The sequence below is a fragment of the Marmota flaviventris genome, chromosome 7 (genome assembly GCF_047511675.1).
Source record: "Marmota flaviventris isolate mMarFla1 chromosome 7, mMarFla1.hap1, whole genome shotgun sequence".
NCBI lineage: Eukaryota > Metazoa > Chordata > Mammalia > Rodentia > Sciuridae > Marmota > Marmota flaviventris.
The window spans coordinates 54,121,727-54,146,511 of NC_092504.1; the positions used below are offsets into that span (position 1 = coordinate 54,121,727).

The 24,785-nt window shown below is 33.0% G+C and overlaps 1 protein-coding gene across 1 annotated transcript; it reads right to left on the reverse strand.

Annotated features, from left to right (window-relative positions):
• Window positions 1–2,802: 2,802 nt before the first annotated feature.
• LOC139706500 (UDP-glucuronosyltransferase 2B31-like) lies at window positions 2,803–23,203 on the reverse strand. Its single transcript, XM_071614794.1, has 6 exons — window positions 22,480–23,203; window positions 21,014–21,162; window positions 11,132–11,263; window positions 9,233–9,320; window positions 8,109–8,328; window positions 2,803–3,082 (listed from the first exon to the last, which is right to left on the reverse strand). Exons 1-6 carry the CDS (start codon window positions 23,201–23,203, stop codon window positions 2,803–2,805), a joined length of 1,593 nt encoding a protein of 530 aa, XP_071470895.1.
• Window positions 23,204–24,785: the final 1,582 nt, after the last annotated feature.

The window sequence follows — 24,785 nt, forward strand, 5'->3', positions numbered from 1 at the left end:
ATTTACATATATGTATATTATGTCATACATAAAAATATATATGACACAATGTGAGAAAATATACAGAACACAATATGTGTAATCATTTCTTTATTCCAAATCTTAAATATCATCATAGTAATCCAGCTGGTATAGAGGTAAACATGTATTTGTTTATCCTCTAAATCTGGAATGATGATAGACACAGATGTAAACAAATATTTGAGTTATATATTCATTCAATGTATGGCACTAATGGAAAGGACTTTCCAGCATTCTTCCATTTCTTTGGTACAATTCAGAGGAATAATGCTGATCCTTGTTTCTGCAAGTCAACTGAAAGAAGTTTGAATATGAATTTTCCTCTTTATATCTCCTACTACTTTGGGTTCATGTTAGGAGCTTGCAAATATTTATTATATAAAAATAATTTAAAAGAAGAGATGGAAGTAGTTATGAATATATAATAGAAATACTTTCACTCACTTTTTACTTGACAATTTAAACACAAGACTAATAATTTGCATTTCTATGCTTCAACATTATATGCCTTAAAGAGAATGAATTGCAAACCCTTATTGAAGAAATATGGAAGTGCTAACAACCACAGTTAGAAGCCTCCTAGTCTGAGATTAAAACATTGTCACCCAAATGAAAAGGAAATCATTAGGCAAAATGACGAAATTGTTTCTAAATTAAGAATCTAATTGAACTAAAGGGAAACAATTTTCTCAGTGCTACGTAGATAAGTGTACTAGAAATATGTGTGTAAGTCCTCAATCTTTGTGCTTATATTCTTCAAGATATTTTCTGAAGTTTAAAATTAGTTTTCAAAAATAAAGAAAATGAACATTGCAATAGTAAACTATATGCAGTTGCCTAAGGAAGTACTCAGAGTTCCATGTGTTAGGTATATGCCTTCCTGTTATGTCTTATACAAGTGATAGCTAAAGCTTTATGACACTTCAATGTACATTTTTCTTCGATACTTTGAGTTTATTAAGTGAAAGTTTTAAAAATAATTCTTCTCATTAGGGAACAGACATATGAGAATCATGGGAACAAAAGTTGAGGGAATAATTCTCTACAATGGGCTCACTGTGCTAACCCCCAACATGTTTTATTTTCCAAGAAGCAATTGGCCTGCAGCCCTGCCTGGACTACATGGACAGGATATTTCACATTCCTCTTCAAATTACCTGTTAACTTTAGGAAAAATGCAGACTCAAGATAATGTTAATGGGAGGAACCCAAGAGACACTTGTCTTAAGATCCTGAAACTCTGGAAGATAATAATAGTTCTTCCTAAATGTAAAATCTGTAAGAATGTGAGGTTAAGAATCCAATTAGAAGCTGAGCACGATGGTGCACACCTAGAATCCCAGGGACTCAGGAGGCAGAGGCAGGAGGATCATGAGTTCAAAGCCAGGCTCCACAGCTTAACAAGGCCCTAAGTAACTCAGTGAGACCCTGCCTGTAAATAAAATACAAAATAGGGCTAGGGATATGGGCTCAGTGGTCAAGTGCACTGAGTTCAGTACCAAGTTCTAAAACAACAACAAAATCCAATTAGAACTAGTCAGCATCGACCAAGGTGACCTAGAGTTACCATGACAGACAGTACTTCAAAGTCTGATGTCACCCGGCTCTCAGTCAAAATCCCAAGGTGGACCTGGGCAGGACTTGCTGGAAACTTCTCTGGGATCCCCAATGAAACTGGAGTGCAGGAGAGACATGTTGTCCTTCTTCTCTCTGAGAGGAACAATTTTCTCCTTTGAGAGTGTCCCCTTTCCCTTTTGCTATATCCCTTCAGTAAACTCATTCCTGTTACTCTGAGTGTCATATCTGGAATTATTCTGAACTGATAACAAGATTCAGGGTTTCAAGGGGTTCAAACCTTCGCATTGCCTCATTGTCTCAGAAGATCCTAGCTCTGTTAACACTATGACTTCTTAATTTTGTAAGGTTGTTGGAAGCTGTGTATGAATTACGGGTTCCTTTAAGCCAACCTAATGCTGGGAAGCTGCTTTTCTGGGAACTCCTGCATGAAACCTAAACCCCTGATCATGCTGGTTCTCTGCCTTAGCTCAGAGTCCTAATCAAACAACAGCTCCCCAGAAGTGGGCAGAGATGGTCGTGACCTGCTAAGCATAAAACAACCTGTTTACCACAGGATCCCCTGCTACACTGAAAATCTTATACCTACTGAACCCCTTTTGTCTGTACTGCTACATCTAAAGCAAGCTCAGGCTATTTCTTTGTTAGAGTCAGACCCTTCTGGTCTGTTCAATCAAAAATAAAACAATTGATGTTTTATATATCCACCCAAAGAAGGAATTAAAATGAGGACATCTAGGTGAACATTTTTAAAGGGCTAAGAGTAAAAGTGAATAAGCTCATGAAACCAAATATTTTCCACATACTTCTATTTGATAAGAGAAAGCAGGTAGGCATCACTACATTTCTAAAGCCACTGACAAACGAAATTGTTTCCTGCACCTTTCAGGAAAGAAGGGATGCCAGGGCTGGAAAACCAATGGAAAGCCAAATCACAACTCTAATTACTGAACTCTATCTTCAAAGAGGTTAAAGCTACAAAACAGAATCATAAATGGCAATATAAATGCATATGGTTTTATTTTATTTTCTCAAATCAATTTTCCTTGAACTGAAATATTTATGTTTCTTACACAGGGAGTGAATTTCATGATGATAAAATTTGACTTGACAAAGTGATTTGTGAAAAGTTGTTAGGATAGGTAGGAATCTGGCCATATAACCTCCTCTAATGGGAGCAACGGGAGGAGCCAGGCCTAGATAAAATCACTCCCTTTTTTTTTTCTTTCCAGTTTTAAAAGACACCTGGCAACAAAACAGACAGCATTTAGTGATGATGAACATCACAGTTGCCACACAGGCCAGCAGGAACCCAATCACATCCAAAGAGTAGTACTGGAACCAGGAGAGGTCATGGGCAGCAACCCGGAGGTGTTTAGCTCCTTTATGGCGCATGACAAACTCAATCCAGAAGACAGCTCGGTCCAGAGGCTTCACTGGCTGATCATGTTGAATTCTTGATAACTTCATAGCATTATCTTTATATCTAAAGGTGAAACATAAAAGGATCAACATTGAAAATAAGTTAATCTGTCTAAGCACATGAAGTCAATGAAAGTTTTTCACAAGTGCCATATAGATGTTTTAAAATAATTGTCAGAGACCTGCCATGCATATGGTATGTTTTTTCTTTTGTCACCATATAATGTCTGGTTTTAGCTTGTGTTCTGATGTATAAATGTTTCAAAAGTGCCCATGGAATTTCAAGAAGGTGAGTCAAATTCTTTCCGTCAGAGAAAATAGTTATGAACCATTCTGAGTCCAATAAGTGAGAGAGAAAGCATGTAATTTGTAAAAGATCACCTTGAAGCTTTTAAAGAGGAATCATATCATGGTGTGCAGTGCTTCCTAACTATTCTCTATGTTTTTCCTCTTCTTTTTTACCCTCTACTGTATTTTTCACTCAGCAGCCAGGATGGGATTATTAAAACATACACATCTGATTATGAAGCTATCCTGCTCAAAATTTTCATGTGACTTCTCATCATAAGTAGAATAAAATCCAAGTCTATTCTTGTACTAGTGGATTCTGATGGGTTAGACACTGGCCATGATTTCTGATATAATTTTTCCTCATTCATTCTCTTTACGCATATGTATCTTTCTAATTTTATTTTTATTGAATTTTTAATTATATGTAAATTAGGGCACATTATAACATAATCACAAAAGCAAGGATTATAATTTGCTCTAACTCAGCCCCTAGCACTCCCCTCTTCCCATACCCTCCCTCCCCTTGCTTCACTCTCTCTACTGATCTTTCTGAAATTTATGTATACTTTTTTTAATTATTGGGTTTTTTTGCATATAATTGATATTGGGATTCACTGTGATATATCCACAAATGTACACATGAACTTTAACCAGATTTTTTCCTGTCTTCTTCCCTTTTCCTGTTCCTGCTTATTCCTCCTCAATCTTCTTTGTTCACTCTATTGACCTTTCCTCTATTTTTATAAAATTTTCTCTTCTTTTTTTTAATCCTTTCTCCCCAGATGCACCCCGTTATTTTGGATTAACTTGCACATATAAGAGAAAAATTTTGACTTTTGACTTTTTGAGCCTGTCCTATTTCACTTGGCATGATAGTCTCCAGTTCTATGTATACACAGGCAAGTGTTATAATTTCATATTTTAGGACCAATACTCCATTATGTGTATACACTACAATTTCTTTATCCATTCATCTGTTGAAGGGCACCTACATTGGTTTCATAGCTTGCCTACAGTGAATTGTACTACTATAAACATCAATGTAGTTGAATTCCTGTAGTGTACTGATTTTAGATGTTTTGAATATATACTGAGAAGTGGGATACGTGAATTATATTGTAGATCCATTCCTAGTTTTTAGTGGTTTTGAGCACATGTGTGTTCTCCCTATTCCCCAGTGTCACCAAATGTGTTCTCCCTTTGGCACCTTCATACTTTTAATCTCATCTGGCTTTTCCTTGAGCATCCTTTCATGCAACATCATAAGTCTTGCTTATATCTCATGGCTAAGGTTTTGGCCATCATGTCACTCCTCAGAGGTGCTTTTCTTGGTCTTATTAGCATAGTAGCCCTAGGGATTTCTCCTATTACTTTATGTTGTTTTAAATGTATTTCCTAATAATTTAAAATACAATACATTTTCTATAATAAGCCCTAATAGTAACAAGAAAAACACCATATCCTAAGTGATCACTAGGAAATATCACAATTAACTTGCATGGATGATGAAATAAGGACACCAATGTGTCCACTAATTGGATCATGATATAGGATTTGCAGGTTGTATGTTCTGCCACTTAGAAGATCCTTAAGAATCCACTAGAAGACTTGAATTCGATAATGAAATACAAACTCAGAAAAATAATAGTATAGAAAAGGCAACAAAAAACAAAATAGCTTTTTAAATATACAAATAGCAAACTCAGTGAGAAAGAAATCAGAAAAACATTTGTAACAATACCTTCAAAGAAAAATCAGTAGGAATAAATGTAATAAAGGAAGTGTAAGTTTTCTACAATGAAATTTATAGAATATTGAATATTGATACTGGAAAATGGAAAGTCAGGAATCAGCAGAAAGAATACTGTTCCATCTGGCTAAAACCAATATACAGATTTAATAAAATCCCTGTCAAAATACCAATGAAATTCTTCACAGAAATAAAATAAAAATCACAAAATTCATATGGAAGCCCAAAAGACCTCAAATATCCAAAGCAATTCTGAACAAAAGGAGAAATACTGGAATTAACACAACTCTGATTTTAAAATAGACTACAGGGCCATAGGAACAACAATAATATAGTGTGGGATATAAAGAGACAGAGGCCAATGAAATATAATAAAGGTCCAAGAAATAAATCTGTACAGCTGTATCCATCTGATTCTTGAGAAAGTTGCCAAAGATACACATTGGAGAAAAGAGAGCCTTTTCTAAATATGGTGCTGGTAAAACTGGATAGCCATATATTGAAGATTGCAGCTTGATCCCTAACTCTAACCCTGTACAAGAATGAACACAAAATGGAATTAAACATTTCAGTAGTAAGTGAAATGAGTAAATAATCAGAAATACAAGATGTTGCATTTTTTCCCTCATATGTGGAATCTAGCAGGGTAGGTGATATAAAAGTAACAAGAAAACTATTAAACAAGAAGAAAAGGATCAGGGGAGAAGGAGGAGAGATTGTTAGAGTAATGAAAAGTCTTTTAGGACATAATGTAAAACTGATATATTCATATTTAAGTCTGATGTTTTAATCTGTATTTTCTTTTGATTTATACATTATTTTATGTCTCTTTTTCCATTCTTTCTTTACTTCTCTCAGAGTATTTTATTATTTATTCTGCTACTATTTTTTCCTTGGAAATGTAGTTTTGAACTTGTCCTTTAAGTGATACCTTCCTTAAGCAGTAATAATATCATTAGGAGAAATGAGAGTTAAATTGAAGACAGTCATTCTACCTAGAAAGTATAAACTCCATATAATTTCATTTTGCAGTATGGAAAATGTTAATTACTGAAGTTTTGTTTTATCAAATATCATGAAGAAAATTTTATTGTGCTTCTAAGTTTATCACAATGTTAAAAAAATCAACCATATGGAATGTTAGAAAGACATTTGCAAATCATATATCTGATGAGACTTATATCCATAAAGATGGAGAAATATTAAAATCAATAACTGAAACATAAATAACCTGATTAAAAATGAGCAAAGGGTTGAGCTGACATTTCTCTCATGAAGGTAAGTGAATGACCAAAAAGCACATAAAATGATGCTCTTTACCTATCATGGAATGCAAGTCAAGACCACAGTGAGCTACAATCCTTTTCACTAGGATGGTTACAACAAAAGAAAAGGTGATAATAAATGCTAAAAATGATATGGAATAATTGGAACTCTCTTATATTGTTGTATGCTGCAAAAAAATTTGCAAATACTTTGGAAAATAGTTTGACAGGTCTTAATATATATATATATATATATATATATATATATATATATATATATATATATATATAATTATAATATGACCTAACAGTTCTATAACTAGAAATTACCAGAAGACATGAATACTTATGTTCATACAAATTGTACACGTTGTTCATAATAATCAAAATTGGAAACAGAAACCTTTATAAACTGATGAATTGATAAATTACTTTAAATATTTCCAACCACACAATGTTATTCAACAATAAAAAACAATAAAGGCTGACCTTTGCAAAGCATGATGAAACTAACAACACTAGTTAAAGAAACCATTGAAAAAGAAAATAATTTTATTATATTTTTAAGTAAAATATTTAGAATAGGATGATCTATAGAGACAAAAAAATAAATGGAGTTTGCCTAATCTAGGAGGCAATAAGAAATGACTTCAATGCATTGTCACATTTCTTTTGATGTGATAAAATTTCCAAAAATTACAGTATTTAAGAGTTTTATAACTATGAAAACATCAAATGTATTTGAATTTTAATTCACATTTTAAATATATAAATGGTATATTGTGTGTTATACATCATTAAAATCTGTGAAAATATTAATACCAATGAAATAATTTTTGAGTAAAATAATTTACGGTTGCAGAAATTTTAGGTATGGATTTAAGGTACTGTCATATCTCTATAAGTTTATCATTCTTTTCTTGTGTAGATCCTGTCATATTTAAAAATTAAATCCTCATTGCAAATGGCTCTATATGGCAAACATTTTGTGTATGTACAGAAATGGTGCAGTAATCATTTTTCTATGTAATTTATAAGATTAACCCAACTTTGAAATACTTATGATATTTGAAGTTGTATATAACCTTGAAATAGTAATGGTTAAACTGGTTGAAAATAGATTTAATATGGGTTGAATCTTTAGATTCTTTCAAAATTACCCTCCTCCACAGCCACATCAATGTTTATAACAGCACAATTCCCAATAGCTAAACTGTGGAACCAAACTAGATGTCCTTCAACAGATGAAAGGATAAAAACAATGTGTCATATATACACAATGAAATATTACTCTGCAATAAAAGAGAATAAAATCATGACACTTGCAGGGAAATCAATGGAGTTAGAGAAGATAATGCTAAGGGAAGTTTGCCAATCCCAAAAAACGAAATGCCAAATGTTGTCTTTGATATAATGGTGGCTGATTCACAGTGTGATAGGGAGAGGAAGCAGGGGAGGAATAGACAAACTCTAGATAGGGCAGAGGTTGGAGGGGAAGGGAGGGAGCGTGGGGTTATTCATGATGGTGGAATGTGATGATCATTATTATCCAAAGTACAGGTATGAAGACATGAATTGGTGTGAATACACTATGTATACAACCAGAGATATAAAAAGTTCTGCTCTATATGTGTAATAAGAATTGTAATGAATTCTGCTGTCATAAATAAATAAATTAATTAATTAAAAAATTACCCTCCTCAAAATGGGCTAAAATTTATACTCATTGATGAAAAGACAATTCTTCTATAAATACTACCCAATGTCAAAGTTGTTGTACTCACAAAGGGTCATTAATGACCATCCTCAAGGCCTTGAGAAGATCTGCACTTGACAGTGTTCTGTATTCCAATCTAATAGCTGCTCCCTTGGCCTTCACATAAGCAATGTTATCAGGTTGATCCGCAAACAAAGGAATGCCCACCATAGGGACACCATGGTAAATCCCCTCATAGACACCATTGGCTCCACCATGAGTTATAAAAGCTTTTGTTTTTGGATGACCTAGGATTGATTTAATGTCAGAAAAATTATTAATTTAAATCTTAGAAAATGAGAAATATGTATTATAAGAAATTAAAGGAATCAGTGTGTATTTTAGGTGACAAATTATTATAAATAGGAACCTGCATTAATTATTTTTTTAATATCTCAGAGGAATAAGCACCTTAGTCCACTAGAGGGCTAATCAAAAACTACATGAAAGAGAAGGTACATAAATTGAGACTTGAATATTGAATACAACACTAATAGGGAGAAAAAATAGAATAATTTTTAGTAAAAGCATCAACATGCACTTATGGAAAATAAGGTCATGAAAGACATATTAGCATATTATCACATTAAAAAAGACTGAAGTTGCTAAGTTTGCTATGTAGCATGTCCAAAGCAGCACGGAATTGGAGGTGATGGTACTGAATTCAGAGAAAAGAGAGACTACACTTCATTATAAAATGTGTTTGCACTTCATAATGAAGAATGTGCATTAATTTCTAGAGAAAATAAAGAGTCACTGTTCATAAAAAAAAAAAAAAATCCTGGCTGCCATTTTGAAAGGTGTTTGACATACACCTGCAGGAGAGGAAAGAATAAGTGAAAAACATACAACACCACAGAGAGACAATCCAGGAACTGAGTGAAAAATTCTTGCAGAGATAATTGCACCAGAAATAAAGATAACTTGGATTCTGTATATAATGACGGTGTATATTAAAATTGCAGCATTTTGCTTTGTTTTTTTTTTTTTTTTTTTTTCAAACCATCCCTGGGCTGGAAAATAATTAAAAAGAAGTTGAACATTCTGTTTGATTTTTTTAAGTAACAAGTATTGAATAAAATGTTTCCTATTGAATTGTAAGCATCCAGATTGATGGTACTCATGCTTTTAGGACTTATCTCAGAGTCTTACCAAGAAGGTCATTCTGGGGGATCCAGTTGTATATTCGAGTGTTGGGTCCTAATTTATCTGGCTTCTTGCCTTGATATCTCCAGATGACCTGTTTGGTAAAGAATGTACCTTTTTCTATGATTTAAAGTTTAATGTTATAGCATGTTTGCATTCTAAAAATTTAAGAAATCATCTAGTTCAACATTTAACACATAAGGAAACGAGTACAATTTAAGTAATGAGAATTATGAAAATACAAACTAAAACTCCATAAATATTTTGTTTTATGCATTTTAATCCTAGATTTCATTTTCCAAATTAATATCATTATGTTTATTTCTTGTGAGTGACATAGATTAGACAGGACATGTATTGTTTAAGATGCTTATTTCAGTTTGCATTGTTTTTTATACATAAAAGCAAACCAATGCAGTCAGCTACTGTTAGAAATAAATTAATACTAACTAGGAATTACATGTAACTTGGATTTGACTTCAATTTATTGAATACTACCTATAAGAAACTTTTACTTGTACTTATGGACCTTAACCCACACTTCTTCCAATATTGGTGAATTTGGAAATTCTTTAAGTTTTAAAAGGAAGAACCCATTTGCGACTTACAAATAATTACATGGATATTGAAATACAGTTCAAAATTGTGAGGTTGCTAAATGTTTTAAAACTGTGTGTTATCATTTAATGATGCAGTACAAATCTTGCTACTAGTCTTATATATATCCAAGATATATTTATGTCTAGGAGCTGACTCTGGAAATTAAAAGCAATCTTCATGAACTGGAGAATAATTTCTAAGTGCTTATCTTCTATATGCAATGGGAGCAGCAAAGTAAATTTAGGTCTACAGAAGGAAAAATAATTGGGTGATTAGGAGAAGCCTATATCAGATAGGAAACTGCAAAGCAGATGGAAAACACTCAAAGACCACAAGAGTGGTTATGTTAGAAATTGTGGTATTAAAGCATTTTATGGAGGTGGGAATTTGAATTTCATCCCATGCCAGGCTTTCTTTTGCTTGACTCTTCCTTATACTCTCTTCTTTCTTCTTAAAAGGTATTAATCTGATGTTTTAGAAGCAAAGTCCTTTGAGGTACATTTATAATGCACAGGGTCCACTTCAAAGGCAGAACTAATCTCTGCACTTTCTCTAATTGTCAGACATTGTCAGGATCCTGTCCACTAGTGCAAGGTGTTTTTTCTTTTTCTACAAATACATGTGACTGAGTGGGAATTTGGCCCAATGGTTTGGGTAGCCTTTCTTTTCAAAACTCCAGGAACAGTTTGTTAAATATATTTATACTTTTTTTAAATGGGGAGGGGAAGTATTTTGGACTTACATTTTGAAGTTCAGTCCATATTTGGCAGACTCCATTGTTCTGGATCAAAGATGAGATATCATGGCAAGAATCCTATTCTTAAATGAGGGTAAGCAAGGAATAAGGGATTCCCTGGGGTATCTAAAATCATGATAAAATTCAGCCTTCTTCAATACCTGCTTAGCATTATTGTGGTGGTCCAGTTATGAGTCAATTTTTTATAGCTTTGTGATAACATTGGCAGTGTATAGTGCCCTCAGGGATCCTGCAAGGAAAAGGAAGATGTAGCAGGGAGAAAGGTGGTATCTGTGTAAATAAATGTCTGTGATATCCTTACAATTAAATTTCACAATGGACCTGTAAAATATATTTTTTATGAACACAATGTTAATATTAACATGAATTCAACACTCTCTACTGTTTAGAATTACCACACATATTTTTGTTTAAAACATGATTTCTGAGATCAACTAGAGATATCACAATAGGTTATGTTTCACAAAGGATGCTTCAATAAGCAAACCCTTTATAAGGTTTAACAGACTTTTTACATATTTGGCCACTAAGAGGGCACTTTTGCTTACCTTTTGTGGAATCTGTGCAAGGGCAAATGCAATTATATTGGCTTTCTCTTCTGGCATGTTAGAAACCATCGACCCCAGAGAAAACACCACAATACCATTTTCTCCAGAACTCTGTACAAATTCTTCCATTTCCTGTGAATAAAACATTTGCTCCATCAAAAAAGATGAAGAGGGAGGGGATATAAGATGTCAGATTAGAGGAAGGCTGCCTTTCTAGTTGCTCCAAGGATCAAAATATAAGCAGTGAGAATACTGCTTCTTAGTGAGATGGGTGAAAGAAGGATTTCACTAAAATTCAATACTGGACAATCAGAGTGTCTCAGAGATTCAGAAGTTTGGGTTCATTAAACAAAGAAGATTACATTGAAACCAAACTGTGGAAGAAGCTACAGCAGTAGTAATGGTGCTGTCTACCACAGAGAAATGAAAAGCACAGGGAGAAACACAGTGGACACATTTGGTATGAAAAAAACCTGAGATCAGAGAAGCAACATGAACTTAGCTGATTCAGAGTCTCCACTGAGCACTAGTGATTGAAAAATGCTATTTATTTACTGCTTGGGGAGAGATGAGGTGGATTCATCTTGAGGTGGCCTTGCCGCAGTCTCTGTTACCAGAAAGGAGTTCTGAGCAAACACTTCTGTACTGCCTACTGTGTGGCCTAGAGCGTACCTGGCTAAATGGGAGTGAAACAGGCATAGATAAGATTTTACCCCAGGGGATTCAAGCCAGAAAAGCAAAGGGGGAGCACAACTTGCTTTACCTTTGAGCTGATGGCTCTTGTGACCAGCTGAAGTGGGTGAGAATCTGAACAAGGAACTTATGGAAATACTCAGGGACTGAGCCTATGAAGGATGTGCAGGTGGACAGCAGAATATGTGGAAGATCAGCTCCCCTGAGTAGAATTCTTAGGAGGCTTCTGAGATTCAGGCTCCCTACAGAGATAAGCAACTGCCAGGCCCTAGGTGTGTGACCATCCAATTTCTTCTGAGTATATACCAAACAAAACCCCAGAGGTCTGATTAGACCTAAGTTTCCTCCATCAGAACTCATCTCATAGAACACTGCAGCAACCCCACCTCAGGAGTGCATAGATCTGGTCTGTGCACACAAAGCTCCAACTGACACTTCTTCCCATTCTAACCTACATCATACTGGTAAGAAGGGAAGCTGAGAATTATTTCAAACATCTTCATTCTTAGGCCATTCCAAGTGGTAGCTCAGAGAGAAACACAAATAGAGGAAGGGGATACCAAAATCCAACCTTTGCTTTTACTCTCAATACATAGCTAAAAAAGAAATGGAATGATAGATAGTTGAGTATAGTCAGTAACCATCCATTCTGACAATTTTGGCCACCTCAGTGGAAATGAATCCTTCATTTATCATTAAGAATATTTTTACTTTTTCTTATTCTTTCTGAGTGTTTGTGTATTCTTCCATTACTGATTGGTTTATGGACATATATTAAAATACATTTCTTTCTTTTTTTTTAGCCTTAGCATTATTTAAATGTAGCTATTTTACCTTGCATTGCCTTTTGAGCGTCAAGGTTTTTGGTCTGTATAATTTTGTTTTGTTTTGTATTGTTTTAGTTGTTTGTTTCTGTATCTCTCTTTTATTCTCCTGGTTATAGTGAAAATCTATTCTGTATTTCTCTCTCCATTTATTTATTTCTCCTATTTTCTACTCCATCCTTATAACTATCACCTGCTCTCTCTTCTGCATTTTCTCTCTTCACTTTTTAAAATTTCAAACTTTTTCCTCCTATCTTCTTATCCCACATTTTTTCCTTTTACTGAGTGTATTTTTGCCATCTTTAAACTAATTGGTTTACATATCTCTTGACCCCACCATAATGTTGTTGTAATTATTACTTCTGTGGAAGACATAGTTGACACCTGTTTCTTGTTTTAATGTCAGATTTAGTTTATATTTATGCACTGCTTCCTTGTTGGCAATTGCTGACCCACTTTTTGTATTTTTTTTTTTTGTAGCAATTTACATTTTAGAAGTCATAATAGAATCCAGGAATTTATTGAAATGCTGTATATTATTTGTATCCGATGTTGTTATTGTTTATTTCCCCTTATTCTGTGAGTATCTGGAAATATACAGTGACACTACAGGTTTACAGGGTAGAGAAGTCCACTGCTGAAATAAATTCAACCAAAATAGTTCATTTTGCTCCACATGAAAACTAATGGCATTCAGTCACTAACTATACTTTAATACAGAGAATAGTAGAGATAAAAACTCAAACTAATGATAAGACCTCAAATAGAAATAGCTGGGGGTGGGTTCATGGTTTCCACCTCTGGAAATCCACTGCACAGGACAAATAGAATTAATTCAAAGGTTGTGAACACCATCCTTATAAAGGAGTCTTAAATCAGGTCACTCCAGGACACTTTGTAAAGTAAATAATATGGTTTCAAAAAGTGGAAGAGGGCTGGGGTTGTGACTCAGTGGTATAGTGCTTGCCTAGCACACATGAGGCACTGGGTTTGATCCCCAGTACTAATAAAAAATCTAAATAAAATAAAGGTATTGTTTCCATCTGTAACTATTTTTTTTTTTAAAAAAGCACGGAAGAGAAATCCCTCCTAACATATGCATAAAATCCAACACAAGAGTATGAGAATTATGTAAGGTACCATGAAATCACTGAAAAATTCCTAATTTAGCAACAACTGATGCCAAAGATATTGAAATTTTTCAAAAAATCAGGTAAATAATTCAAAAAGTAAATTATAAAATATAATCAATGAAATGATCATATTTTAAAATGATCAATGAATTATAAAAATGATCAATGAATTCCAAGAGAACACAGAAAAACAATTGAATGAATTAAAAAAAATCATTACAGAATATAAATGAAAAGTTCAACAAGTTAGAAATATTGAAAAAGAACCAAACATAAATCTTGAAAGTCAAAGATAAAATAAATCAAATAAAAGGTCAGTTGAAAATATTTATACTACAGTAGACAATACTGAAAACAGAAAATCAGATATAAAAGAAAAAGTGACCAGCTTTGAATATTCAGACAGTACTAAAGTAAAAAAAAAAAAAAAAAAATTAAGCACCCATGATGATAATAATTATTTAACAAAAGAGTCCATATAGAAGAAATAAAAAACTAACCCTGAAGTTCACAAATGAACAAGTCTGATTGGAAGAGTAGCTAAGAAAATGAGAAATAGAACCACATTAAACATAAATGAATCAAAATGACAGAAATCAATAAACATCTCTTTGTAATGACATTGAATATAAATCATCTCAATTCTTTAATTAAGATATATTGTCTGGAAGAATGGATTATAAAACAAGACCCAATGCTATGTTGTTCATAAAAGACACACCTTACAGGTAAAGAAGCCATAGGCTGAAAGCAACAAGATAAAAATTGATACATAATACAAATGGAATCAGAAAATAAGCAGGATTGTCTACTCTTCTGACAAACAGACTTCAAGTCAAAATTAATCAGAAGAGACAAAGCTGGTCACTGCATACTGATAAAATAAATAATTCAACAAGAAGATATAACAATTATAAATATTAAAAAAAGATTGGTAGTGCGAATAAACAAATTTGACAATGTAGCTAAGTACAAAATCAACATACAAAATTCAGTAGCTTTCTTATATACCAACAATGAATCTGCAGAGAAAATAATCAAGAGAATTATTTCATTCACAATACCCTCAAACAAACAACAACAATAGCAACAAACACCTAGGAATAAATATAACAAAAGAGTTAAAAGACCTCTAAAATTGAAGATTGAAATTATAGAAGACAGAAAATAAGATGAAAAGACCCCCCATGTTCATGGATAGGTAGAATTAATATTATTAAAATAACCAAATATCCAAAGCTATATACAGATTCAATGTAATCCTCATGAAAATATCAATGACATTCTTCACAGAACTAGAAAAAGATAATCCTAATATTTATCTGGAAGAATAAAAGATCCATAATAGTCAAAGCAATTCTAAACCCAAAAAGCAATGCTGGAAGCATCGCAATATCTGATGTCAAATTATACTACAGAGCTATAGTAACAAAAACTGAATGGTACTGACATGAAAACAGACATATTAACCAGTAGTATAGAATAGAAAACACAGAGAAAACCACACATGTGCCAAAAACATACTTTGGATAAAAGATTGCCTTTTAAATAAATGATGCTGGGAAAATTGCAGAAAAATAAAACTATACTCTTATATCTTTCTCTGCACAAAAATCAACTCAAAATGGATCAAAAACCTAGAAATTGGATGCAATACTATACAACTTCTAGGAGAAAATGTAGGGTCAACATTCCAGCATATAGGCACAGGTATTGACTTTCTCAAATACAACCCCTAAAGGTCAGGAAATAATTCAAAGAGTAGATAAATTGGAGGGCATCAAATTAAAAAGCTTCTGAACAGTAAAGGAAACAATTAGAATTGTGAAGAGAGAACTTATGAAATGGAAGAAAATCTTTGCAAAACACCTTCTGCCAAATGAATAATATTTAGAATATACAAAGAATTCCCAAAACTTTACAACAACAACAAAAAAAATCAACCCAAATATTCAAAGAGAAAATGAATTAAAAAGATGCTTCTCAGAAGAATAAATATAAATAGGCAACAAAAATATAAAAACAAAAAATGTTCAACATCATTAGAAACAAGGGAAATGAAAACTACACTAAGATTTTATCTTTCACCAATCAGAATAGTAATCATTGAGAATAAAAAGAATAATAAATGATGGAGAGGATATGGAGAAAAAAATACACCATTGGAGGAATTGTAAATGAGTACAACCACTATGAAAATCATTATGGATAGTTTTTCAAAAGACTAAGCATGTAAATATCATATCACCCAAGTATACCATTTCTCAGTATTTATCCTAAAGAATTAAAGTCATCTTATAACAGTGATACATGCATACCCATTTTATAGCAAAACAATTCATAATACACATGGAACCAGCCTAGGTGTCTGCCAATGGATGACTGAATAAAGAAAATGTGGTATATATACACAATGGAGTTTTATTCAGCCAAAATAACAAATAAAATTATGTCATTTTACAAATAAATGAATGGAATTAGAGTCTCTTACATGAAATAAGTCAAACTCAGAAAGTCATGAGTTGTATATTTTCTCTCCTATTTGAAAGCTAGAGAGGAAAAATGGAAAAAAAATGAGGGTTGATCTCATGGACATCAAAGGAAAATCAATGGAGAAAGGGACCAATGGGAGGGAGGTGGGAAAGGAAGGGAAATTCCTGGGAAGTTTTATTGGCCAAATTATTCTGTTATACTCTGTGCATGTATGATTATGTAACATCAGATCTCATCATTATGTAAAATCAAATGAACCAATAAAAATGTAGGAAAAGCAAATAAATTATTGGTATGTAAAATAAGAAGAGAAAAGCATGTATTATAAGATTTGTGAGTTATGGATATTTTTAAATTGACCCAGTCACTCACTTTCTTTGGAAAAAGATGTGTGTTATGACACAGAAGGTACCATTAGGTACCATTAGGCTTACTTGTAGAAATAAGTGTTTGTGTGTGTGTGAGAAATGACATAGAGCCATTAAATAGTAATTCAAAAGATGATGTTAGAAATTATTATATGTAGACTCTTTATTCATCATTTTATTCATTAGTAATGTTAATTTTTTTTTTGTTAAAAACTATAGCTAGTACTTGGTTATAATTCTTACTGTTATAGTACTTCACTTGATTTTATTCCAGGCAGGTTATCTGGATGATTTTTTAGTTTGGAATTATTAGTACTTATTTCTGTCTTTGTGAGCCCAGAAGTAAAGTTACCTGTGCATAGGATTTTTGTACATTTTTATGTTTCCCATCTCTATAGTATTTCATTCCTTACTTTATAATTTGTGAGAGTTTCCCAAGTTTTCCTCTATAATAGCTCATAAAAACTGGAGATTAAAAAACACTAGCATTGAGAAGATTAATATTATGGTTTGGACTTTCTTTTACATAATTCTAAGGATCCTAACAATCCTGTACATGTCCAGAACTATACTTATCCATAATCAGCATTTTCACTGCATTGGAATGATACATGTACTTGAGTAATCATATCTTTGGGTTATTTATATGTCTCATCTTTTTCCCTGAAATTTTTTAATGATAATGAAGTTCTATGAGAATGAACTGTGTATCAGTGGCTGTAAAGAACCCTTATTTTCACCTCATTATGAACCATGGGAGCTCTTGGACCACAGTGGGACTTCCTTTGGCCTTTTTACAGAACAGGTCAACTTGTTGAGTAGCTCATTCACATATAGTGAACATTGCAGTACTCCTAGGAACTTGTGACACATCCAGTTATTTTGTGATTCCAGTAAGCTAGAGCAACGTGTACAGCAATGTATTCAATATATTTTCTCCCTGCTCAAAATGTTCTTCATTTGTGTTGTACAAAGATTTTCTCAGTACCACTCTTTTATAAATATACCCTTTTTTTAAAAAAAACAATTAATCCCTGACATACACAGGTCCCAGTCTTTCTGCAACATTATTTTTAGAGGAAAAATAAATTAATCATACGAAAATTTGGAAGAGCAACAAAAAAATATGTAATGTTTAAGAAGATTTGCCAAAATTATCTTTGGTTCATTTAGAGATTCTGTTGGTTCAAAATTTGAATTTTTTCAATGTGGTCTTTTTTTCTGTTAATGTAAGTACATGAATAGATACATGCACATATGTAATGTAAATGGAAGATTAAAATTCTTTTGTATATCTTTTCTTCTCACAAAAATAATGATATTATTATAATCAGTATTTTCCATTTCAATCTCCAACTAAACTTGTGTTATGACTTAATGTAATTAAGCATTTATTTGTAAAGTAATTGTACTGGGCAAGGTGGTACACACCTGTAATCTCAGCAGCTCAGGAGATTAAGACAGGACGATCTCAAGTTCAAAGCCAGCCTCAGCAAGAGCGAAGCACTAATCAACTCAGTGAGATCCTGTCTCTCAATAAAATGTAAAATAGGGCTAGGGATATGTCTCAGTAATTGAGTGCACATGAGTTCAATCCATAGTACCAAAAGAGAGATAAAAATAAATATAATAAGTAAATAAAGTGATTGTGATGGTGTGGTATGTACCAGAATAAGTTTTAAAATCATTACTTAAAGTATGACATCACTTAATATGTTGATTAGCTAATGTAAGACATTTTTTCCAAAATGTATTCTATAAGTAACTGCCATGAACACAGATTACATTCATTTGATTTTTTGTTTGTATTATTACAATTGGTATACTGTGAATCCCAAGGCTATTTGCATTGTTAAGAGTATTGATACGTTTGGATCTTTGTCATTTTGACAAATTTCTGTATTTAAACAATACAGAAATTATCTGAGAATCTAATTATTAATGGAAAAGCAAGTAATTTAGGGGAGCATTACTTTATATAATAAAGATCAAGAAGACAGTGTTTCTAATATTGGCCTGTATTCTAATCTTGTTTATTCTATTAAATAACACCTGCTACTATTATTCCTTATCATGATCACACTGCTATCTACCTTCTCATCGTCCTCCTCCTTTCTCTGCATCTTTCCCCTTTTATTGACAAGGTCTCTTTCTCCTACTGTGAATGGGGAAATCTCTCAAGGTCAGAGGTTAATGGTTTAAAACATTCAATAACTCTATCTCAGTTTTTAGTCAGAATTTTCACTAACTTTGGTTTTCTGTTTGTATTGTAGGAACTTATCACAAACAACAAAATAATTCTATTGAAAATGAGGTTTGAGTAAGATCTCAATGTGTTGGTGTCTTTAACAGGTAGGGAAAAAGCCACTCTTTAGAGATCACATAGCAATATGGCAAGTAATGTTTGCTTCTAAGCATGGTATTTATTAAAAATGTTTTAGACTCTTCTGTTTCCTCCTATGAAATATTATCCTATTTGCTGACAGAATGAATTTGTAATTGTAAACTAAAGGGCTGTGCTCAGAAATAAATGACAAGAAAACTTAGGTCATCATTATGTTTGCAAAGTACATTTTCTTTGTTCATTCTGTCAGGAAGCTGTGATGTTGAGACCTGAGTTTTCCAAGGGAGTTTTCCTGAGGTGTCCTCTAAGATTGGCATATGGCAGAAAGCTCTCTCAAACTAAACATCCCTAGCATGGTATAGGATGTAGTAGTCTGAGTTCTCAGGTGAGTTTGTTCAAATGCTGGAGTGAATACAAGTAAAGGCCACACATTTATGTCACTGAGAAAAGCAATTACTTTAAAGCTAAAAGGTTGTGAAGAGCTTGAATACTTAAAATATAATTTTAGCAATTCCACTTTCTCATTTGATTGCCAAAACTCACACATTTACCTTTAAGCACATTGATGGAATATCTGTTCTCTAGGTCTTTGGTTGAAAATACAGTGTTGATTTTTCAGAAATCTAGTTTCTTTTATCTGTGACATTATATCCACTGTGCCTGGCACATATTACCTAATTAATATTATTGGTAATAAACCTGTATACCAGACCTGGGCTGTCGACATTTACAAGAGAAAATCTATGGTAGATTGTTTAAGCCATATTGTGAGTTTCTATCTCTCAATTTGAATATAATCCAAATTCATGTCCAGAGCAGTGTTTAGGGTATGCTAAAATGAATTAAATGTAAAAATACCCAAATGTCACTATTTCTAAGTATTAATCCTACCTTTTTGGTATAGTTAGGGTCTTTAAAAGTAGATAACAAAGTTAAGTTTTTCAAGGAAAAATAGTTTTGTAGAAACAAAAAATGAATAATTACAATAGCGAATATTGCTTTGGATCCTATGTTTGTACCAAGGATATTGTGTATCAGTATTATCTACTTTTTCCAGGTAACACAATATGAAGTTTGACTATTAATAGATAAATAAGCATAGTCACATGTAAGAACAACCTCATCCATGTTTACATCATTTGTTATCTGCAGTCTTGCAACAACTTTCTGAGTGGTTCCTCTGCATTGTCTTTCCCTCTAAAATCCAACTTGGTGACTGCATTTTGAGATTTTTCAAAATGGAAACTTTATTCACATTTCTCTTATGCTTAACTCTTTTCATTGACTACCCAATGTACTTCACAGATATTTTAATCTCCTACTAATTATCTGGCTTGCACTTACCTCTCTAGCATCATCTCCTCTTTGCTGAGCCTTCTCCTGCTGAACTACTCTTGAAGTTCTTGGGAGTTTCCCTTACTATTGTATGTGCTTTTCCTTTTGTGTCTTCCTCTCTCCATCAACCCCTTTTCCTATCCTGTGGATTCTTTGAATTCACCTTAGTTATCAAGGCTTGTAGAATTTTTTTTAATGATCTTCGCTGGATGTTTCATTAGTATTGTATAATTTCCTTATGATAACACACACAAATTTATTACTTGTTACAGTCTCTGTACCCAGACGGAATATAAGGTCTTGTTGATGCAGAAACTGTGTCAACTTTATAACTCTCTATATCCAGCACTTATCTCTGGTATATGACAGTTACTTAATAAATATTCTTTGTATTTATTAGAATAAATGATTGATTCTTAAGTATTATTTTTATGTATATATTTTATATATTACATAACGAAGGTCTTAATTTCCCTGACTATTCTCAAAGGATACCCAATATCCTACTTTCTTCTGTGACAATAATGAAACAACATTACATGTGATGGCTTAGGAATGCCTGGGTCTATAATTGGCAGAACTCTTTATCTTGCTTTTCATATCTCTAAGTTAAACACTCTGAATTAAGAATGCAGAGTCATTTCTACCAAAAATGTTAATCAAACCGAACAAAAGAACAGGAGAACATTCACCTTAGGCAGGGGTTTGGCAGGTTTACAGTGGAGTCCTCCAACAAAGTCAAAATTTGGTAAGAATGGACGAGGAAACTCTAAATCCCAATAGGTTCGAATGAGCCAAAAATCAGCTTTCCCCATTGTCTCATACATTGTAGTGGGTCTCCCTGAATGGAGAAAAGTGAAAAAAGAAAATGAGAGACATGTACCTTGAATACTTGATATATTGCCTTGAAATGAGTTGGATTTGTGTAGGCAAGGTGTTCAAATTAACTTGTGTATGTGTGTGTTCCTGTGTTTGCATACTACAATTGATATGTTTTTTAGAACACAATTTGCATACTATATTTAATACATTTTACATATGTTAATTTGTACATAAACTAGTTGTGTGGGTACTTTCTAGTGTTTCATTAGTATATTTACAATCACAATTAAATTATTAACCTAAGCCTCCACAGTAGTAAACATGCATTTTATTTTATTTTCTCTCTAAAACTACAAAAGTAACCTAAATTTTTAGAATTTTTGTGAGATCCATTAACAATCAGTGCTCCCATAACTGTGGACATATCTTTTCAAGGAGTAGTCAGTCTAATTCTTACAATTAAGCAAACCATTCCCTTGATCCTTGATTCTTCAAGTGAACTGTAATGATTTAGTGAGTATGCCTGAATTCCTAGTGACCTCTACTGCATTTGCCTCATATTAAGAGATTAATAGTATTAACTTTGTAAAAATATTTGTTTTTGAAATTAAATCCAGAAGGTTTACACAAATATTAAAATAGAGATTGGTTCTGATGCTTAATTTAGTTCATATTGTCTTAAATGGTATATGCAGTTTAAAAAACATAGACTAATAAGGTGTGGTTTTACTCTACACCAAGGTTTTAGTCCTTAACACATGATTAGTTTGTTTTTATCAAAGGAATATGAAATATAAGGTATCACAATTAATAACTTTCTGTTCCTGAGATAGAGACACTGTTAACTGTGAAGTAATCTTCACAGCAATGCAAATAAATATTTTTTAAAATTTCTAACTGAGGAAAAAAAGCTATTCAAAAGTAAACAATTTCCTCCATGGTACATATATATGGTTGTGTGAGTAATACATGTGTATGTTATTAATGTTCATGACTATCATCATTAAAACATTTAGTGAGATTAATAATGAGTATCCTTAAAGATGAAAAGAATAGTAAAATGCATATGTAATTGCTCAGAGAAATCTTCCATGATTCAATTTGCAGGTTATTATTTCCTGAAACATTTTGAATAAGTAATTGTCACTGGCTTCTAACTGGCCTTATAATATAACGGCCCTTTTTTTGCTGGTGAAACTATTTTTTCATCTTATATTTTCATTCCTTTCTTTTACTTACAGAAAAGAAAATTCTTCTGATTTTATATTCATGCAAGCTCAGCTTCAAAGTCACAGGAAATTTAGGTTTCACAGTACTAATTAAAGAACCAGCTTACCTAGAACTTCACTGTAAAACTGATTCCATTTCTTCACATCAAATGACTGGAAACAAAAATCAAAATAAAGCATATACATTGTGTTTTTAATCCGATCCATGAATGTCATTTGAGCACTTAATTCAGACATAACAATGGGCACATAGGAAGGAGGGAATGAAAGTCCACCACTGTACTTTTCATATGTGTAGCCAGGAGTAAAGCGGAGAGTGTATACAAATGGTACTTTAAGTAGCTCAGCCAGCAGCTCACCACAGGGACCAATTGCATCTGCAAGAACCACATCAAATTTTGATTCATGTAGTTTCATCATAAGTTTCTTGTTTAAAACTACATTTCTGCAGAGCTCTTGAATTGTATCAGAATATTCCTTGAAAACTTTTTGCACTAATGAAAAAAATTCCCAAAAGTCATCTTTTGGAATATCATAAATTAATTTATGGATCCATTTGGAGAAAAGTTCTTCCAAATGTTGTTCACTTGATGGTGCAGGGTAAACCTCAAAATTAATAGCAGATGTTGTGTTGGGATTAATAAGAATGGAAGCTGTCGATGTCAGAACAGTCACCTCATGACCTCTCTGGAGAAGTTCATCCAGGATTGTCTTTATGTTGATCCAATGGCTGTATTCTGTGGGCCAAACCAGCACTTTTCCACAGCTTCCAGAGCTAAAGTAACACATCAGTTGTATCAGCAGAAGAACCGAGTTCCTTTTCACAGACATATTGGTGCAATGCAATGCTTCTTTTACATTAGCAGCTCTTCTTTTTTTCAATTTCTCAGGCTGATATGTCTCAGGATAAATCAATTCAAAGTTAAAGTATAACTCCTGCACTTCAAAGTCCAATTGTACAGGCTGATCATGTGGATGATAGAAGGACAAACACAAGTAGAGTACCTCAAGGTTATAAATGTTTGTATGACCTAGAGGGTTCATCTGTCCTCTGGTGCCTCTCTCTCTTTCTTTCTCTCTCTTCCTCTCTCCTTCCAGATGCTGACATGAGCTGAGGGGCTTTTCTTTGCTGGGACTTCCCTCACTGATGTGCTACTTCATCTTAGGCCCAGAGCAATGGAGTTAGCCATCAATGGACAGAGACCTCTGAAACCTTAAGCCCCAAATAAACTTTTTCTCCTCTAAGTTGTTCTTACGTATTTTGGTCACAGTGATGAAAAAGTTGACAAAGTAATCACACTTCTCAATATTGTACAACTAAACCTCAACAGAAACATGGGTGGTGACAAGCTATGTTCAAATTACAAGACTCCCCTACTGAAAATATGATTTCAGTGATGCAGATACTTGAATCAAGTCTACCTTACTGTTTTTAAGAGTTATTGTTAATATTTTTTTAAGGGTAGTGTAAAACATTCTAATCTAATCTAATGTTATTGTGTTTTTTTATGTTCTTGGAAGCAGACAATACATAGGAACTGGGGCAGGAGTTGTGGCTTAGTTATAGTGCACTTCCCTGACAATTGTGAAGCCCTGGGTTCGATCTTCAGCACCACATAAAAATAAATAGAATAAAGGCATCATGTTCATATACAACTAAAAAATTAAAAAATAAAATACCTATGAATTTATCTCACCTTTAGATATTTATCATTATTGTTTTACTAAGCAATGTGTTGTATTCAAGTTATCTGAAGAATCATTTTATTTTAGTTATTATGTTTTTCAATTTAGGAGTACTAAAAGGAAGTTACAGATGAAACTTTATTCAATTTCTCTCATCTCTGTATTCCTGTATAGCTTATCTTATAATTTGTTGAACTTTTCCAAGCACCACCCCTTAAACCACTCCTTCAATAAGTTTAAGATTTTTATGATTATGGAGATATGCTTTAGAATTTCAATGAAATGGTTCTAAGAGTCCTGTTTAGATTCTAGGAGTATACATGTATAGCTACACATTTAAATTATCATATTTCTTAGGATATTATTTCCATGTGGAACTTTTGTCCTGATATTCAGTTGATACTTTGGTAGAATGTGCTATATGTAACTGGATGTGAGTGGTGTTTCTTCTCACCTTTCTGTGTCTCACAGGGAGCACTTATACCACAATCAAAGGGGTTCAGCCAGCATTTCTCCAGTGTAGATCTGGTCAACATTTTGATCAAATCACCTCACCTTTTAGAAAGCTCCTGGTAAAGACATGTTTTCTTGGGATTCTTTGAAAATTATTCTTATTTGAAATCATCAATACGTACCAACTGCTAAATTATTATCTAACATAAGAGCAATCCCATATCATTCAATTTAATCTCTGTTGTGTGTTAGTCAACTTTGCATTGTTATTCTA

Excerpts from the sequence above, each read along its gene's own strand:
- LOC139706500 (XM_071614794.1), bottom strand. The coding sequence starts at position 23,203 with ATGTCTGTGAAAAGGAACTCGGTTCTTCTGCTGATACAACTGATGTGT. Across the intron at positions 9,321-11,131 it reads TTGCACAGATTCCACAAAAG|GTCATCTGGAGATATCAAGG; the intron begins GTAAGCAAAAGT and ends TTTACCAAACAG. Across the intron at positions 8,329-9,232 it reads CCCCCAGAATGACCTTCTTG|GTCATCCAAAAACAAAAGCT; the intron begins GTAAGACTCTGA and ends AATCAATCCTAG.